Genomic DNA, 18,188 nt, shown 5'->3' on the forward strand with positions numbered 1-18,188 from the left:
GAAAGGCAGAGGAAAGCGAATCCTGTATCAAATATTCTGGGTTCCAGAAAGTACACCAACGGCCCCGACATTCTCTTAAAACAGAAGCAAGGAAAGAGACCACTTTTCTACCCCAGAGAAGAGTCCTCCACACACAGCTTTAATGTCGGTCCAGAAAATCCACTGGGGCTCCAAACTCAACCATCCTGAGGATGGCCCCAGTGGCCCCTTGCCTGCTTAGGATAGAAGGGTCAGCCTGGGTTCAAGTCCAGCCCTATGCTCCCCCCAGCAGTCATGGCTGGCTCACTCGGGTTTGAGATGTTTGGTAAAGGCAGTTCCTTGCCAGGAAGGAGGAGGCAGAGCAGCTCTTCCTGATCCCCCCGCCCCGCGTCTTGTCTGTCGCCGCCCAAAGGAGGCCTGTCCCAGGTCCCAGGTGTCCTGGGGGCCCACACACCCTCCCTGGGGAGAACAGTCGGAACATACAGAATCAACTCCTTCCTCCTGGGACTTGGGAACTATCGCTCCCGTTTATTTCTTGGGTAGGCTCTGTCTTCTATGCGCTGTTCTTCCGACTTGTTTCCCAGCAACAAAGGACAAAAGATGGTGTCATCAAAAGAAGGTACATGTTGTTTTCTTTTCACGTCCTCAGGGGGGCGAAGGCTTGTGGTCGGGAGCAGTCACGACTCCTCCATTCTGTAAATTATTCACAACACGGGGGAGACGAAGCATGAGAGACTGTGGACTCTGAGAAACAAACTGAGGGTTTGGGTGGGGGGAGGATTGGGTGAGCCTGGTGGTGGGTATTAAGGAAGGCACGTACTGCATGGAGCACTGGGTGTGGTGTATAAACAATGAATCTTGGAACACTGAAAAATGAAGTTTTTTAAAAAATTACTCACAACAGAGGCTCCTAGTTTCTTCCAGTTCTGTTTAATAGAGGGGGAGGGGCCGAGGCACAGTATGGCTGGAGGAGTCTATCCCATCCCCTGAGCGGGGCCTGGAATGGTTCTTCTTCGAGGGTGAGGTCACGTTGGGTTCCCTCCTGACAAATGGCCCATCCGCCATGGGTCTTCATAGCCCCAAACGGCTCAGATTGGCGGTGGCTGCCAGGCCCTGCTGTCGCCAGGCCCTGCTGTCACCAAGCGATGACCAGCTCACCTGTGCTGACTCCTTGGCTCCTGGGTCCGACAGGAAGAGGGCTCTTCTGCCACCCGGGATATGCCCTCCAGCACCTGCCGGACCCTCTGCATCCCTGGGAAGGAGAAGGAACAGCCCCTTGGCACTGGCGGCTGGGTGGGCAGGACGGGCAAGCTGAGGCCGCTGGAGCCACAGGGGGGACGAGAAGGGGGAGGGCAGACTGAAGGGTACGGCGAGGAGGGGAGGTCGCTTACCCAGGCGAAGCCGGTGGGCCTTGTCCGAGAAGACCAAGCGGAACCAGCCGGGCTCTTTACACTCAAAGGTCTGGCCACAGGACAGCAGCACCTTGTGGTCCAAAAAGCGGCGCCAAAGCAGCATTTCTGCCTTAAAGGTGGCCTCGGGCAGGAACTGGGAGGGTGGCAGGGGCTCAGGTGAGAGAGGAGACACCCCTGCCCCTCACCTGCCGGAGAGAGGCTTCCACTACTCTCCCCCCCAACCACCCATGCAGCCCCGCCTGTGTTACCTTCCTCAGGTCAACCCAGATGAAGAAGCCCGCCCCGCGGCTCAGGAAGGGGATGCCCAGGGCCCCGAGCTCTCCTGCCACGTAGGCGTGGGCAGCCTTGAGCCGGGCATGGTTCTCCGGTAAGTACACCTGGTTGATCCAGTCTGTTTGGGGGAAAAGAGAAGCCAACAAAGAAATCTCTCACCAACCCTCCACGCTGCCCCACGAGTCTGAATGCTGACAAGAGAAAGGCCACAGGCTGCCAAGACCCTTTCTCCAGCTGGTGGGTGGGGGCCCATGGGAATAGTCCATGTCCGGTAGAAAGCACTAGAAATCCAGATAGCTGCCCTCATAGCTGCCAGTCCTGCAGACGCAGGATCCCCCGGGGTGCAGATCCTAACGGAAGGCCCACTCAAACACAGAAGCTTCTGAGCCCCGGCGGCTGCCGTTCAGATCCAACCGGGCCCCTGACAAGAGGCGGGGCCTGGGGCAACTTCACCTCCCCATCCTCAGCTTTTTATTAACTTTCTTTGGTGTCCCATTTGATGAGGGTTTTCAATTGTTTTTAAACAATGTGATTTTTTTTTTTTTTCTGAGAGCGAGAGAAAATGAGAGCTATAGAGCGAGTGTGCAGACAGGGCAAAGGGAACGGGAGACAGAGAATCTCAAGCAGGTTCCACACCCAGCGCGGAGCCCAATGCGGGGCTTAAGCTCACAACCCTGAGATCGTGACTGGAGCTGAAACCAAGAGTTAGATGCTTAACCAATGGGGCCCCCCAGGCAACCCACCCCCTTTTGATGAGTTTTAACACAGGTATACATCTGTGGAACCCACCGCCTGCAGGCAAGACACCGAACAGTTCCCTGGCCCCAAAGAGCACCCTCGTGCTGTTCATAGTCCCAACACTCCCCTGCCCCCCACAACCACTGGTCTGTCGGTTCTCTGTCACCCCGATTTTGCCTTTTCTACAATGTCAAAGAAGTGGAGTCATACAGTCATGTCACCGTTGGAGACTGGCCTCCTTCACGCAGCACAATGCCCTTGAGCTTACTGTGTGTTGCCCTGGACCTCGGCGCGGAGCCCTATTCCACTGTGCAGAAGTGCCCCACTTTGTTCCCTCCTTCCCCCACGGAAGGATGCTTGGGGTGATTGTGAACAAAGCAGCTATAAATATTCACACGGTGGGTTTTGTGCGACCATGAGGATAAACAGCTAGGAGTGGAATTGTTGGGCCACGTGGTAAGTGTGAGTTTAACTCGGCAAGCAACTTGGCTCTCCAAAGTGGCCGAGCCACCTTCCGTTCCGCGAGCAGCGTGAGAGTTCCCCCTGCCCCACGTCCTCACCAGCATGTGATGGGGTCACTATCATCTTAAATTTTGGCTGTTCTAGCAGGTGTATAATCATTTCCACATCTATAAAATACCAGGGGAAAGGCAGGAAACATCTGCATCCTAGGATTCTGGGAAATAAGGTGGTGCAATGAGAACATCTAGCAGGGCTCACTACAAGGCGGCAATTATAGATCCCCTTTGCTACCTAGACCCACTAGCTGAGATCCTTGTAGGCAGAGATACTCCCGTTATAACCGTTTTCCCTTTGTTGCTTCTACTTTCTCTTTTTTCAAGCACTCACAGCTAATAATGATGAGTTCACGTTGACCAAGCACCTATGATACGCCAGGTGCTATCTGAATTGACAAATCGACAAATCACACGAACTGAGGTTCGGGGAAGTGAAGTAGTGTCCCACACAGCCACGAAGTGACGGAGTGGGCTATGAACCAGCCATGGCTCTGGGTTCTCGAACACCACCCCCCAACATTCTTCTCATGCAAGAGGCACCCATGATCCCTGGCCCATTCCCAACTGACTATAACCTCTCCACCCCCCATTCTCAAATGACCAGGCCCAGGCAGTCACCACGGTCCCGGAGCAGCTGTGCCATCTGGTACTGGACCAAACCACTGAGGCCATGATAGCGGCAGAGGGAAGCCACAGCAGTGGCCACGTCCCGGTTTTCCGTGTAGAGTGTGCCAAAGCGGAGCCCAGACATCCCAAAGTCCTGCAGAGAAAGGCACCCTGGGCAGTGGCCAGCCCTCCACCAAGGAAGCTGGTTCCACCCACCTCTCTGCCCTCCCACTGACACCCCCGAGGCCAGCCAGGAACCTACCTTGCTGGTCGCCCACATCACGTGGGTCCTCTGGGGGTCAGGCAGCCTGCAGAGAATACAGGTGGGGACAGAGGCAACACAGATCCACAAAGTTCACACACATTTGAATGAATTTAGTTCTGTGTCGTGTGAAGCCCTGGTTTTACCTCTTGAATCATCAATTCCTACACATCCTTTAGAGACAGGGTCAGCAAAATACAGCCTATAGGCCAAACCCGGCCCACAGCCTGTTTTTGTAAATAAAGCTTTATTGGAACACAGCCATGCTTTTTCATGTACATACTGTCTATAGCTGCTTTCGTGCCATATAGCAGAGTTGAGAGACCATAGGCCTGTAAAGCTTAAAATATTCACCATCTGATCCAAAAATACTTCCTGATCCCTGATCTAGAGCTCAGCTCAAGTTTACTTCCTCAAACGGACCTTCTCTGACCACCTCCCAGTAACCTGGGCCCACTGGGGACCCCAAGCAGATCCCCTCATGCCTCCCCAGACTTCTCCTTTTTTAGCACTTCTCACAGCCACAATCAAATGACTGTGTATTTCGCCACTAAAATGTTTTTTTTCTGGGGGCACCTGGCTGGCTCAGTCAGTTAAGCATCCAACTCCTGGTTGAGGCTTAGGTCATGATCTCAGTCGTGGGATTGAGCCCCACATCGGGCTCTGCCCCCAGCTCGAGTCTGCTTAAGACTCTCTCTCCCTCTCCCCCCTGCATGTATGGAGTCTTTCATTTATTTCAAATAAATGAAATCTTCAAAATGTTTTTTCTGGCTAGAAATAGAAGTTCCGCTTGAGAGGGGCCTACGTCTTTCTCAGTCACTGTTGTATCCCAGCACCAAGCAGGGTCTGGCACAGAGGACGTGACAAGTTGTTAATTTTCTGTGCCTCACTGTCCCACTCCATAAACAAACAGGAGTCACAACCGTGCGCTGGGCAGAGCCTCGTGAGGACCTGCTGAGGGAACCAATGGAAAGGACTTCACGGGGTCCAAAGTCCCGAACACATACCAGGAACTGTTAGAGTTTCTCAGTGCCGCATGTATAGAGTTTGCGGGTGATCTGGTCCAAGAGCCTCCAAAACTCTTTCAGCCCAGAATCTTGGTTCAGGCTAAATCTAATGAAAAAGCCCAAACAGCTAGACATGCTCGGCACGCGGCTGGGGCTGCAGAAGGATGGGCGGAGTGAGTGAGCGAGCGAGTGGACGGATGGATGCAGCTGAAGCAGCTCTGGAGATCAGCAGACAGCAAGGAGGCCAGCTCCACCCTCGCAGCCCCTCCACCCCCAGGAAGCCTACCGCCCAGCCCCTCCCTGGAGCTCTCAGAAATCCTGATGTAGCCCAGCCCTCCCATCTTCTCCTCACCGGGCCTGGGGGCAGTGGGATTAGATCAGTGGGATGGAAGGGAGTTGCCCTGGGACAGGTCCTGTCATGTGGGCTGGGCCACCAGGGGCCAGGAGACCCGGGGCTGGCAGAGCTGGCCCTGTGGCTATGGTAGGGCAGCCTCACCCTTCCAGGCTCAGGACACTGCGGTAGGCCTCCGGCTTCTCGAACACGGACAGCATGTAGACCTCATCCACCATCACGTGCAGCTCATGCCTGGAGGGGCAGGGCCGGGGAGGAGACGGCTTGGTCTGCAGGCCAAATAGGCCCCCACGGTGGGGAAGCAATGATTCAGAAACTCAGTGGACCATGGTCGAGCCCAGGGCTGCCAAACTTTGTTCCAGAGACACCTTCCCTGTGTCTAACATTTCACACAGGAAGCTCCGTACACAGATGACGGGCTTCTGAAGCACCTCGGAGGAGAGGCAAAGGCCTCGGGTATGTCCGCAAAAGAAGGGCCCAATGGAGTGCAAACCAGGTTTGTACAGACAGACCCAGATTCGAGTCTGGCTCCACTCCTCACTCAAGGGCTCGGCAACCTGGGGACCATGACCGTGCGATGACTAATAGGGTGACTGGGCGGACTGCAGGAGATACAGCACGTGAAGAGCTTAGCAGGGTACCTGGCCCCTGGGGGGCACGATGTAGGACAGCTGTTGTCCTAGAAAGAAAGAGGGAGAGAGAGCCCTAGCACCCCGCAAACCCTGCCCCCCACCCCAGTGCTGGGAAAGGGCAAAAGCGAGTGGGGGCCCAAGAGGAGTGAACAGGGTAAAAGAGCCCACACCAAGGCCCGCACCCGTAGCCTGATCTGCCAGGACGTTTTGTGGGGTGACTGCGAGGTGCCTCACCTCTTGGCAAATTCCAGGTAGTCCCGCAGCTCTCCTGGGGAGTAGATGTCGCCCAGAGGGTTGTGGGGGTTGATGAGGATGAGACCTTTGACCTTTACACCCTGAAAGCACCAGTGGGGCAGGAAACACTCAGCTCCTCCTGAAGGCCAGAGCCAGACGCACCCACTGAATGGGGCCAGCAGTTGGGCGGGATCCCAGGGACATGGGATGGGAACGTGTTCAGGACCCAGCGTGAAGCAGGTAAGGGCAGAGAATTACATATCTGCAGCAGATATCATCTGTGCAAACGTGTCAGCCAGGAAAGAAAACAGAGGCAGAGAACAAAGCCCAGAGGCAAGAGGCCCAAATGCCAGCGAAGGCTGCCTCTGTTGGCAGAACAACAGGCGGGGGTTTGCACTTTTAGAATTCCTACAGGAGGCATGAGGCACTGGCCATAGACTGGAAAGGAACCACGGGAGGAGTACCCCTCATCTCTGCTTTTCTTCAGAAGGTCCCCTCAAAGGGGGACGTGACCGGGGAATCAGGTCCTCGGATCACCAGGGAGACTGCTGAACGGCACACCACTAAGCTCCGCACTCGACCCCCTGACCAGTCAGTTGGAGCAGGGGTAGGGGTGTTCCCACGGGTCTCAGAATCTTTCTCTAGTGGGAAGACCCTGCACTGGCAGGCTTCTGATGGACCCCCATAATGGTTCCCTGGGGCCATCTGACACCCCAACCCCACCACGGAGTGTCAACCCCACGCCTAGGATGAGATCAGCCACCGGAAGTCTGTGCCCTGCCCAGACCCACCCCTCCCAGCCTTGGGTTTGATTTGACCCCCAGACCTCAGAATTGGCTCTCTGCAAGGCCATCTCCAGCTTCTCCACGGTGAGCTGGAACGGACGTGTGTCCAGCCCAGTGACCTGGAAAAAGAGGGAGAAAAGCCACTCACCCAGTTCAGTGATTCCCCCGAATCTGAGCTTCTGGGGCCTCTCCTAACAGTCATCTCTAGCCTCCTTGGAACAGTCTCTGAAAAAACGCCGGCAGGGTCCCTCCCCTCATTGCCGGCCATGCCATCACATCAGGGACACCTCAGCACTCTCAGTCGGGAAGAGGCCCCAGAGACCCTCTGATTGGGGTCCAAGAAGTTACACGCTGAGGTCTGCTCTGTCCCCTCCTCACACCACCATTTTGATGGAGTCTCCTTGTGGCTGCCCTTGGCTTCTACGCTGACCCAGAGATCTCAGAGCCGGGACCTGGGGAGCCCCAGGGAACCCAGGTATGGACCGCCATGGGCAACAGAGGGCTCTACCCTCCTTGCAGCTGTGACCCCAGCATGGACTCCCTCCCACGTCTGTCCTCAAACTCACTCTTACCTCACTTTCCAGATAGACACACACCAGCCGGACATTGCCGTAGAGATAGACATGCTGTGTGATGGCCCCATAGTAAGGCGCGGGGATCAGGAAAGCCTCTGAGGGAAGGAATGGTTCAGGGCCTGTCATTCTCCAGCCAGATCATCCCAGTCCCCCATCACCCAAGGCTCCACTCCACCTCCCCAGCCTTCCATGTCCTTGGGGGAACACCAGGGGTGCACTCCGTCTCTCAACTCCCAAGCTCTAACGCCTGGATCCACTGAGATGAGTCCCTTCTCCGATCATCAATAGCTGACATTTACTGAACACTTACTACGTGCTGGGAACTGGACAAGACGTGTATTTGTGTGTTAGTCTCATTTGGTCCTCACAGTAGCTCTGTGATGTCACTACTCATGTCACCCTCACTTTACCGATGAGGACACTGAGCCTCAGAGCGTCCCTCTGAAGCACCCCATGGGAACTGGCTCACTCCAAGGACAGACCAGGATCCAGGGAGTTGAAGCTGCGGGGTGATCTGGGCTCGACAGATGGACGAACGGGACAGCAGGCAGAACTGCCCAGAGAGAGTGTGTGTTCAGGATGAGCGGGTTCTCCCTCCCTGGGGACATTCAAACACAAGGCTGAGGCCATCTGGCGGGGAAGCACGTCATGTGAAACATTCTAGCTGTGAATGGGGGAGTGCTGATGATCTCCAAGGTCTACCCTGAGGCAGAGGCAGGCGTCCCTCCAGTTCTGAAGGGGATGCGCAGGCAAGCCGCCCTCCCTTCCCCCGGCCCACCCCGCTCACAGCTCTGGAAGGGGCAGCTTTGTCCTACATGTTCCCCAGCCCAGCCACGGGGAGTGGACTGGAAGGAAATGAGGGACCGGAGGGAGCCAAGGCACTGGCTGGCCAGAAACCCGGTGCAGGCTCTCTCTCACAACTCGCTCCAGGAAGCACAGACGCCCGTGAGGTGAGCACGTACACCTGAGCAGAAAGGTCATGAGCGGGTAGAGTTGAGGAAGGTCCAGAGAGAGGTTTGCAGATACAGAGCAGAGGAGGAGGGAACTGTCTACCCCCTTAAGAGGTGGAGAGTGTCACATTGACCCCGTTCTTGGCTGTTCGAGAACAGGTAGGAATCGCCTATCCTATCCTTGCGATGAATCTTCTTCTTATGGTTCAAATCCTGGGTCCTATCTCTGTGTGTGAATTTGACCAGTCACGTAAGCCCCTGTGCCCTAATGTCCTCATCCGGGACATGGGGATGGCACAGAACCCACCTCAGAGGCGAGAAGTGAGGATTAAACGGGCCTATGTGTAAAGCCTTAGGCCGGTGCCCGCAACATAACACGTGGTCAGTAATTATCACCCAGAATCCCTGTTAGCGAAGCAGGCATGAGCGGGCCTCTGTTCTGGTGACAATGAGCCCTGATCGGGACCTGCTCTCAGTCCCACTATGGCTCCTGAGGGATGCTGCTGGCTGCTTACTCACCAGCCATTCCAATTTTCTGGCTGAGGGAGCACCAGATTTCCCAGGAATGACCAGCAATAAGTCTGAGGAAGCAGGGCCTTCCGCCAGCCCCTGGGAGGAACCACGTTTGGTTGAAGTCAACCAAACTTATCCCGTCTGCCTGGGGCTACTCTGGGAATGGGTTTGTGCAGCGGTTCTGGCCACTAAGACATAAGGGGAGCTCCTCTGGGACTTTCTTTGGGAAAGAGTATCTCCCCTGCCCCCTCCCAATAAAACAAAGACACAGGCAAGGCACAATCTTTCCCCTTTCTCCCTGCTTTAGGACCCACTGACAGCCAGCTCATGAAAGGAAAAACCAAGGTCATCACAGAGACAAGCCCCGAACCCGCCCGGCATCACATTGACCTCCTCCAAAACTGTGGACGTCCAGGTATCCTGACCGGACATCCGGTCAATCTGCTTGTTAAGCCCCCTGCAGCCTCGTAGTTGGCTATGGCCAAAGGTGTTCTGACACAGGCCACAAAGACAGGCAACAGTGGGCACTGCAGGCATAGGGCAGCCCCCAAAGCTGAGCAGGCCATGGGTCACTTACCCCCTGCCTCACACAGCACGGTGGCCAGAGCAGAGAAGAGAGAGGCACAGCCATTCAGAACAACCACCTGCGGGTGACACATCCATGTTGACAAAGATGAGTATCCATCCAGGCGGGAGCAAGGGCCTACAGCTGTACCCAGGCTAGCGGGGGGGTGGGGGGGGGGAGGCCAGGTCCCAACTTGGTGCCCTCTGTGGCTCGGTCACAGCAAAGCCACCAGAGGAGGCCAAAGGCCTCTCCTGACTGACAGCCAAGTGCCTGTGTTTCTTATGCTTCTGGATCAACAGAACAAGAAGAGAGAGCTGGTCACTCAGAGAGTCTTGCCCGAAGGTACGGAGGCAAGGAGGGAGCACTAAACAAACTGGAGCAGAAACTGTAACCAAATGATGTCCTCGATATCTAGGATGAGGAAGACAAAGGGCAGGAGTACTCCTAATTCTACCTGGAAACAGCCCAAAATCGAGTGGAAGGCAGATCCCAAGCCCACCCTACCCCTGCCCAGTCAAAAGCCAGGGGAAGTGGGTAAAAGAACAGGGGAGAGCAGAGGAGGGGGTGACTCACATTGTCTGGTTTAAGGGGGTTGGGGCTCTTGCAGTAAAAAGACAGGAATCTGGCCACTTCCTCCCGGAGGCTAGAGATCAGACCAAGAGATGAGCAGTGTTTGCCAGAGGATCCCCAACCCACAGTCCATCCCAGAGCTCCCCCGGTCAATCTTCACACAGACGCCATCACCCTTCTCTGATTTCCCACACAGGCAGTGGGATCGGCGTGGCCTCCACGTCGCAGGGCCTACCAGTCCCCTGCCCCATCACTACCCACACATGGACACTTGCATTCTCTATAGATCTAGGACACCCGACCCACTTAATCCGCAGGCCTCAGGGATATGAAAAGTTAACACTCCACCTACACATAGATCTAGCTAATAACAGTAATGCTATCATAACGGTAACTATCGTCAGAGTCATAGTTGGACCATTTCCATCATGCAGGAGTTACGTGGGGGAATTTTACTCATTTAATCTTTGTAACAATCCTATGATGCTGTTATTATTCCCATTTTACAGACAAAGAAACTGAGGCTTGAAGGAGATAAGTCACTTGCTGGTAAGTGGCAGAGCCCACAGTCAAGGCAGCGGGCTATCTCCAGGGCCCACCATCCTCATTTACCAGGAACGAACACTTTGGAATCCAGTCCTGCTTGGTCACGAAACCCCTGGAACAGCAGCCGCCCCCAGCAAGTGCTCACTAAGTACCAGCTCCAATTAGCATTATTTAACTCACCCCATCAGACCAAGAGGAAAAATGCCCCCACCTGCAGCCCCCGAAGCTGATCCTGCTTCCTCTAAAACTAATGGGAGAGCGGGGAGAAGGACTCTACACCAGAAGGCCCTCCGCCTGCCTCAGACCCACGGAAGCAAGTGAGGGAGCTCCCAAGCTGTGGTGAGACCTGCAGAGGCCCTAGTACCCCACAAACACTCTGGGAAACCCCATGATCATCAGACCTCCAGGATGGCCCTCAGCCCAAGGCAGGCTTTCTCCACCTGCCATAGTCACATCCTGGGCAAGATAATTCTTTGTTGTGGGGGCTGGCCACTCCCCAGTAAATGCCCGAAGAGCCCCTTCCCAGCTGGAACAAGCAAAAGTGTCTCCAGATGTCCTAGATGTCCTATGTTCCCTGGGAGCAAGACCACCCCCGGGCTGGGAACCACTGGCCCATGGCAGCTACTTACAACAGATGTCCCCTCCAGTCGGGGTACTGCAGCAGGGACGGCTCCACCTGCAGCATGTCGCTCTGACTCAGCTGGGGACAAAGCAAAGGGCGGGGTTGAGCGCCATACACTCTCATGGTGCCCACCAGTGCGGCGCTTCCACCCACATCCACAAGGCCCCCACCTTGAAAGCCTGGGCTTGGTCTGCTCATCAGAGAAACGAGGGGAGAGGCGGCATGGGCACAGCCTTCGTCTGCCCATTTTGCAGAGGAGGAAACCGAGGCTCCAGAAAGTGAGGTGACTCAGCCAAGTTCATGGAGCTAGCAAGTAGCAGAGCCGAGAAAAAACCCAGACGATCTGACTCCTAATCCAGTGCTCTTTTTACAACACTGTCATCTAAAAACCCCAGAGGAGTGGGGGCACCTGGATGGCTCAGTCGGTTAATCATCTGACTCCTGATTTCCACTTGGGTCATGATCTCAGGGTTGTGAGATCAAGCCCCATGTCGGGCTCCCTGCTCAGCCAGGCGTCTGCTTGAGATTCTCTCTCTCTCTCTCCCCCTCTGCCCCTCCCTGTGTTTGCATGTGCACATGCTCTCTCTCAAATAAAGAAAGAAATCTTTTGAATAAATAAATACATAAATAACCCAGAGGGGTGGATTGGTAGAAGCAGTGATAGGAGGCCATGCTACTCAGCTGCTCCCTGGGGTGGCAGAAGGGGTCCCAGAATTGGGTGCCATCCCCTCGGTGTTGGCTCCAACTTCTAGAGGGACTCGGTCCATTATGTTCCCACAGGCTCCGCTCAACTTTACACTTTGGAAAGTGTGGCCGTTTCTACACCATCCCCACCCTGACCAGGCTCTGGGTCAGTAACTCCCAGGGCATCGCAGACACAACGTCAAGGAAAGCCATTAGTCTTAGGGAGTGGACCAAAAGAAGAAGGGCAGTCAGCCACTTGTATAGGACTCCAACCCTTCCCGTCTGTCCTGCCGCCCGGAGAGCTGCACCATCCAGTGGGAAGGCCATAGCCACGTGTGCCCCCAAGCACCTGGAATGCGTCTGGTCTGAACTGAGACCCACTGGATTTGAAAAACGTGATATGAAAACAGTATGTAACATATCTTAATTTTTTAGATTGATTACATGTTGAAATGGTCCTATTTTCAATATATGGAGATAAATAAAATACATTAATTACTAAGATGAATTTACCAGTTTCTTTTTACTTATCTAATAGAAAATTTTTAGTTATATACATGGCTCACATTTTACTTCTGTTGGACAATGCAGCAGGGAACTGGCTGGATAGGACAGGCATCTTGAGCCCCCTTCCTACACCCCTCTCCCCTTGGGTCTTGGATTTGGCACCCTCAGAAATAAGTTCCTTTGGGGTGTGCATCGCTCTCTACAATCCCAAACTTGGAGTCTGTGGCCCTGGGAGACACATCTATCAGGCATTTTCAGTGGTTTGCTAGAAATGGCTCACACCAGCTCAAGAAATCTGCTTATTACATTTCCAGGAATTTTACATGCTGTGTTTAAAAAAACAGCCATTAAAAAAATTAAATTATGTCAATGTATAAATAAGTAATTGCATTAAAAACAAACATAGTAACTAAAATATCACTGCTTCTGATTATGTTACTACATTTTGTTTAGATTTTATTTCTTTCTCAGAGAAAGAGCGAGCATATGCACAAGCAGGGGGAGCGGCAGGCAGAGGGAGAAGCAGACTCCCCGCTGAGCAGGAAGCCCAATGCGGGACTCAATCCCAGGACCCTGGGATCAGGAGCTGAGCAGAGGGCAGACGCTTAACCCACTGAGCCATCCAGGCGCCCCTATGTTACTACATGTTTATGTGTGTTCCTGAGGTTATTTCCATCTTTGTGTCGCATGGTGGGGACACTACAAACCTTTTTCCCAACTCTGTGTGCAAGGACATCACATCCGTGGCTTAAAATCAGCCGGGAGTATTTACACTATGAGAATAGGCAAAATCTACAAATCAGAGTCCTCCCTACCCCAGAGGCAGTTGTTAAATGCTGACCACACCCCACTGAGTGTCCCCTCACCACCGCCACCCTGCTGGGAGAGCAGGACCCAGCAGGAGGGACTGAGTATGGGAAGAGGTAAAGCAGGACCAGAATAGGGAAGTGACTGGCCCAAGATCACAGAGAAAGTTGTCCCTGAGGCAGATCTGGAACCGGGGTGAGCAGACTCTCAGGCCAGGGGTGCAGAGGCAAGGGGCAGACTCTGGTCAGGGAAGCCTTCGAGGAAGTCCAAGAGCAGACGGGCCCTGGGAGCTGCTGATGCCTCCCAGACATGTACGGGACTTACCCGTGTGGAGAGCAGGTCAAAGCAGAGTTTGTTTTCACTGGTGCCCAAATTAATGATGCCCTGGAGAGAGAGATACGGAGGCAGAGTGAGCATAGCCAAACGGTTCCAAAGGGAAGGCCTGAAATGCACACGGAGGCAGAAAAGCAAAGCTGGAGTGATCACACCCTCCCAAACCCCCTTCCTTAGCCTTGTTGAGCCCCACCTCCTCTCAGCAACCTGGTCCATCTTCCCATTTCTAAAGCTCTGTTCAAAGGCCATCTCCTCCAGGAAACCTCCCCAGAACCCCAGCTAGAAAGGATCTTTCCTTCTTCTGGAACACAAAACTCGTGATCTGTCCCCCTGTAGAGCACTGTTCACTCTCTGCCTCCAGGTCACAAAGACAGACGGACATGCTTTATATCCCCCACTGGATGGGAAGGTCCCTGAAGGGGATGCATGCCCGAGAAACCACCACTTAGTAGGACCTGATACATGTCTGTGGTACAAAACAAGGTACAACGTCAAGCAGTGCTCTGGGAAGACCAGGAACAAGGATATATGCGGAGCAGGAGGGGCTCCGGGGCTGGCAGAAATGGTCCCCTGGGAGACCGTGTGCAACCACACACCACCTTGATCCCATCCTATGAGGCACCCACTCATAGGAGCCATAGTGGGGAAGGCACAACTCAAGCCGCCCACAGAGTCCCCAGGGAGACTCATGCTCTCTAACCCCTGACCCCGAGGTATTGGGGCAATGAGGAAGGAGGCAGGATATGGAAGCCAAGCTTGAATGAGCCAATGTTCTGACCAATAAAAGGCAGGGCTCCTTCACTAGCTGAGGAACAGAGCAGTAGGCTCCTCTGCTCACAGCTAGTCTGTCTGCAAATCCTGTCGCTTCTACCTTCGATGAAATATGTGTCCAGGGGCACCTGGGTGGCTCAGTGGGTTAAGGCCTCTGCCTTCGGCTCAGGCCATGATCTCAGGGTCCTGGAATTGAGCCCCGCATTGGGCTCTCTGCTCAGCAGGGAACCTCACCCCGTCCCCCGCCACCTGCCTCTCTGCCTACTTGTGATCTCTGTCAAATAAATAAATACAACCTTTAAAAAAAAACAAACAAAAAAGAAATATGTGTACAGCCCAACCTCATCTCACCTCCACGGCTAAGACCGCTGTCGAGCCACCAGAGCTTCCTGTCTCCCTTCTTACGATGGCTTCCCTCCTTCCTTGCTGGCCTGCACTCACCCTGACCTCCACACAGCAGCCTAAGCCCCAGGCCTCTTCTGAAAGCCAAAATCAGATCATACTGCTCCTCCTCCCGACGCCTTCCACCGTGCTGTGTCCCAAACCAAAAGCCTGTCCGCGTCCCATGATGCCCCACAGTGTCTATCTCCAGGCCTCCAAGTGATCTTTCTGACCTCGTCCCCTGCCAGTCGCTGGGCTTCACTCCAGCCATTGTGGCCCCTGTACCGTCCCTTAAACTCATCAAGCACAGATTCACCCTGGAGCCTTCGCACCTGCTGTTCCCTCTGCCTGGAACATTTCCCACCCCAGGTATCTGCAGGGCTGGCTGGGATAGGCAGCCTCCAAGATGGCTCCCAGGGAGTGATCCCCACCTCCTGGTATCCACACCCTTGTATAATCCCTTCCCTGTGAGTGTGGGTCGGACCTACCGACCCACTTCTGACTAACAAGATATGCAGATGGGATATCTTGCAAGAATAGGTTATAAAGCCCCTGGCTTCCATCCTGGGTACTCATGGTGTCTCCTGCTCTCTCAGAGCACCTGCCCTGGGAAGCCAGCTGCCATATCACAAGGCAGTCTGTGGAGATTCCCATGTGATGAGGGACTGGAGCCTTCCAACACGCATGCCAACAAGCCTGGAAGCAATCCTCTCCCCAGCCCCCCACCATGTCAAGCCTAAGATGAGACCACAACCATGGCTTCAATGCCAGTTCACAGAAGATTCTGAGCCTGAGACACCCACCCAGAGCCTGAACCCCAGAAATTATGAAATGTGTCTGTTAAGCTGCTGAAATCTGAGGTAGTTTGTTACACAGCAACAGGTAACTAATATAATCCTTTGCTTTCCTCAGGTCTCCACTCGAATTGTCACCTCAGGAAAGTGGCCCTCTGTGACCACCTTACATAAAACAGCAACATCCCCCAGACCACCTCATCATTCTCTATCCTCTTCATTCTGCTTTATTTTCTCTATAGCACTTATTATCATTTTTTTTTTTTTTTGTCTGTTCCCCATCTGCCTCCCCTTCTAGAACAAAAACTCCACAAAGGCAGGGACTTTGCTTTTGCTCACAGTTGCAACCCCAGCATCTAGAACAACTTCTTGGTCAAGGTAGAGCATCCCACCCTGCAGTCTTCCCTTGGGCTCCAGTGGGCACAGGGGTCTCACTCACACTGGGGTTCTTATCCTCATCATACTCGTCCATGTGGTAGGTCCTGTAGCCCTCCTCTGCTGAGTCCCAGAACCACTTAATGACCCTTCCTCTAGAGGACAGGCAGGAGCTGTTGGAGGATAACAGGGCAGTGGGACCACTCGCTCCACAGTACTCTGGCAACTTCCGGTCTGGTTTTCTGGAGCATTCCCTTTCCAGATCATCCCCATAGTTACTGTCCAGATCCTGGGTGGAGGTTGGGCCCGGGCAGGTGGCAGGTGCCCTGGATTCCTTCTGAGGCAGAGTGAACATCTGCAAAAGGACAAGAGTATTCAGGGCCCAAATTCAGCATTCAGAAAAGAAGGGCTTTCACAGCAGCAGAAGTGAACTGGGAGTCCAGAGGTCCTTCCCATTCTTGGCTCCCCCTTCCCTCATGTTTATATATTCACCATTTCCTATGTCCCTTACTAGTCCTAACCGTATGTGCAACAGCTTCAGCAAGTAAATCCTGTTAAAGATCTATTCGGGCCAGGGACTGGGCTTGCTACTTTCATATGGGCTAACATATAGCTGCTTTCCCTTGTTTTACATTTATAGGACTTTTTCATTCTGCAGCCTGCGGAGTCACCAGCGTTCTTTTTCCATTCTTGCTGACCTCAATTTCAAAACACCAGGGGAAAATGTTCTGACTTAAGCAGAGAGAGCCGGGAGTCCCAGGGGTCTTGCGGGTGATTGCTGTCAACAGGGCTAAAGGGCCCGAGATTACTTGGTGGTGATCAGGCGTGGGGGGTGGGACGGAGGGACCAAGGGGAAGACGACTGAGGGTCTCCCAAGGGTAGACACCCTGCAGAGGTCCAGGGCCCGGCAAGCACAGGTGCCAGGAGAGGGTGGTCTCCTCCTAGCCCCGCGGCTGTGAGCGCCTCCGCTTTCCAAGCCAGCTTTGCCATCTGCGGAGGCGTGTAAAACCGTTCTTACAAACGGAAGAGTTACCGTAGCTAGGGCGCCTATAACTAATCCCGGCTCGTGGCTCAAGTTCGGTAAAATATGTTATCATCGCTCCTCGCCGAGTTCCCGGTGGGTCGGAGGCAAGCCCGCACACCCAGTGCCGGGGGACAGCCAGCGGCCCCGACCCCCGGGGCGCCCCCGCAGGTAAACACGGCTCCCCGAAGCACCCCTCCCCCGCTCCACGTGGGGGGCTCTCCCGGCGCTCACCTCGCTCCCCACCCCTGACAGCACAAGCCAGCGGCTGGGCGGCCCGGCGGGAGCAACCCCGGGCTGGAGCGCAGAGTCCCGGTTGCAGCCGCAGCGCCGCGGGGACCTCGGAGTTGCGCCGAGGGAGGGCCGAGGCCTCGGCAGGCGGCTGAGCCTCGCGAGACGAGACTTCTGAGGTTGGGGGACGAGGAAGTGTGCGCCGGCCAGGGACTGCGAGACGCAAGCGGGACTCCTGCCGGCGATCCCCAAGCCCGCGCGGAGAGAGGCCGCGCTCCGCTGCCGGGCAAAGCGCGATCGCAGCCCCGGGCCGCACAGGGGAGGCAGCACCAGCGCTGGGGAATCGGGCGCCCGGGTCGCTTCCGCCGCCCGGACCCGCCTCCGGCTTCCCGGACACCCAGGCGTGACCCGCATGCTGCAGGGTTCCCTGACCCTCCGGACCCCCACCACACCTCCGCCCCCACCCTTCCCGGTGCCGACACCATTCCGCGCACAGCAGAAGCCTAGTAGACCACCGCAGGGAAGAGTCGGGCCGCCGTTCCTGGTCTCCTCAGCTGGCAGCTGAGGACGCCTCCCTCTGCCTCCCAGGCCTCAGTTTTCCAATTTGGAAGCAGTTAGAGTCTCGGAGGTTACTTGGCAAACTTATGCCTTCTTGCACCCATAGAGAAGCCTTTCCGGTTAAAGCGAGGGCATCCTTAAAACATTGTTCCCCTGTGAGAGTTTTTAAACACCAGCGTTTGAAATTCCCCTCCTTTCGCTCCTTGGGACCTTTGTAGAACTCTTCCACCGACCCCTACGCGTCCTGGGGCATCTGCAGTGAGTTAGGCTACCCAGGCCCCAGCCTGCGCCTGAGCGTTGAGTAGAACAAATAAGCGGGATCCCTCAGGACAAGTATGGCTGGAAACCACTCCACTGCTTGTCTTCTCTTTGGCCTTGCCAGGAACATTGTGACATTAAGCAGCTCTCATGACTTTGTTGGTCCCCTGTGCAATGTTCTGTAAAACAAGTCAGTTCTCCCATTTAAGTCATATTCTATTTAATTCTGGTAAGAACTCTTATCGAATGTCTGTCTTGTGCCAGATCTCTGCAAAGTGCTGGGATACGGTGATAAGCAAAACAGTGGGCCAGTGGTTGATTGGGAAGGC

At 54.7% G+C, this 18,188-nt stretch overlaps 1 protein-coding gene across 1 annotated transcript; it reads right to left on the bottom strand.

Annotated features, from left to right (window-relative positions):
• Window positions 1-478: 478 nt before the first annotated feature.
• On the bottom strand, window positions 479-17,527 carry ACCS (1-aminocyclopropane-1-carboxylate synthase homolog (inactive)). Its single transcript, XM_046016736.1, has 16 exons — window positions 17,047-17,527; window positions 15,856-16,146; window positions 13,462-13,521; window positions 11,147-11,217; window positions 9,975-10,044; window positions 9,414-9,480; window positions 7,371-7,468; window positions 6,840-6,917; window positions 6,014-6,114; window positions 5,292-5,381; window positions 3,789-3,834; window positions 3,539-3,680; window positions 1,640-1,782; window positions 1,371-1,524; window positions 879-1,231; window positions 479-672 (listed from the first exon to the last, which is right to left on the bottom strand). Exons 1-15 carry the CDS (start codon window positions 17,455-17,457, stop codon window positions 1,134-1,136), a joined length of 1,920 nt encoding a protein of 639 aa, XP_045872692.1. The 5' UTR covers window positions 17,458-17,527; the 3' UTR covers window positions 479-672; window positions 879-1,133.
• Between the last annotated feature and the right edge of the window lie 661 nt (window positions 17,528-18,188).

Source organism: Meles meles, chromosome 8, assembly GCF_922984935.1.
Source record: "Meles meles chromosome 8, mMelMel3.1 paternal haplotype, whole genome shotgun sequence".
In the NCBI taxonomy this organism is placed as follows: Eukaryota; Metazoa; Chordata; class Mammalia; order Carnivora; family Mustelidae; genus Meles; species Meles meles.

What these genes read in the sequence shown, in the direction of transcription:
- ACCS (XM_046016736.1), bottom strand. Translation starts at nt 17,457, where the DNA reads ATGCGGGTCACGCCTGGGTGTCCGGGAAGCCGGAGGCGGGTCCGGGCG. An exon ending in TGATGTGGGCGACCAGCAAG is followed by an intron (nt 3,681 to 3,788) that starts GTAGGTTCCTGG and finishes CTTTCTCTGCAG; the next exon opens with GACTTTGGGATGTCTGGGCT. An exon ending in GGCCCACCGGCTTCGCCTGG is followed by an intron (nt 1,232 to 1,370) that starts GTAAGCGACCTC and finishes TCTCCTTCCCAG; the next exon opens with GGATGCAGAGGGTCCGGCAG.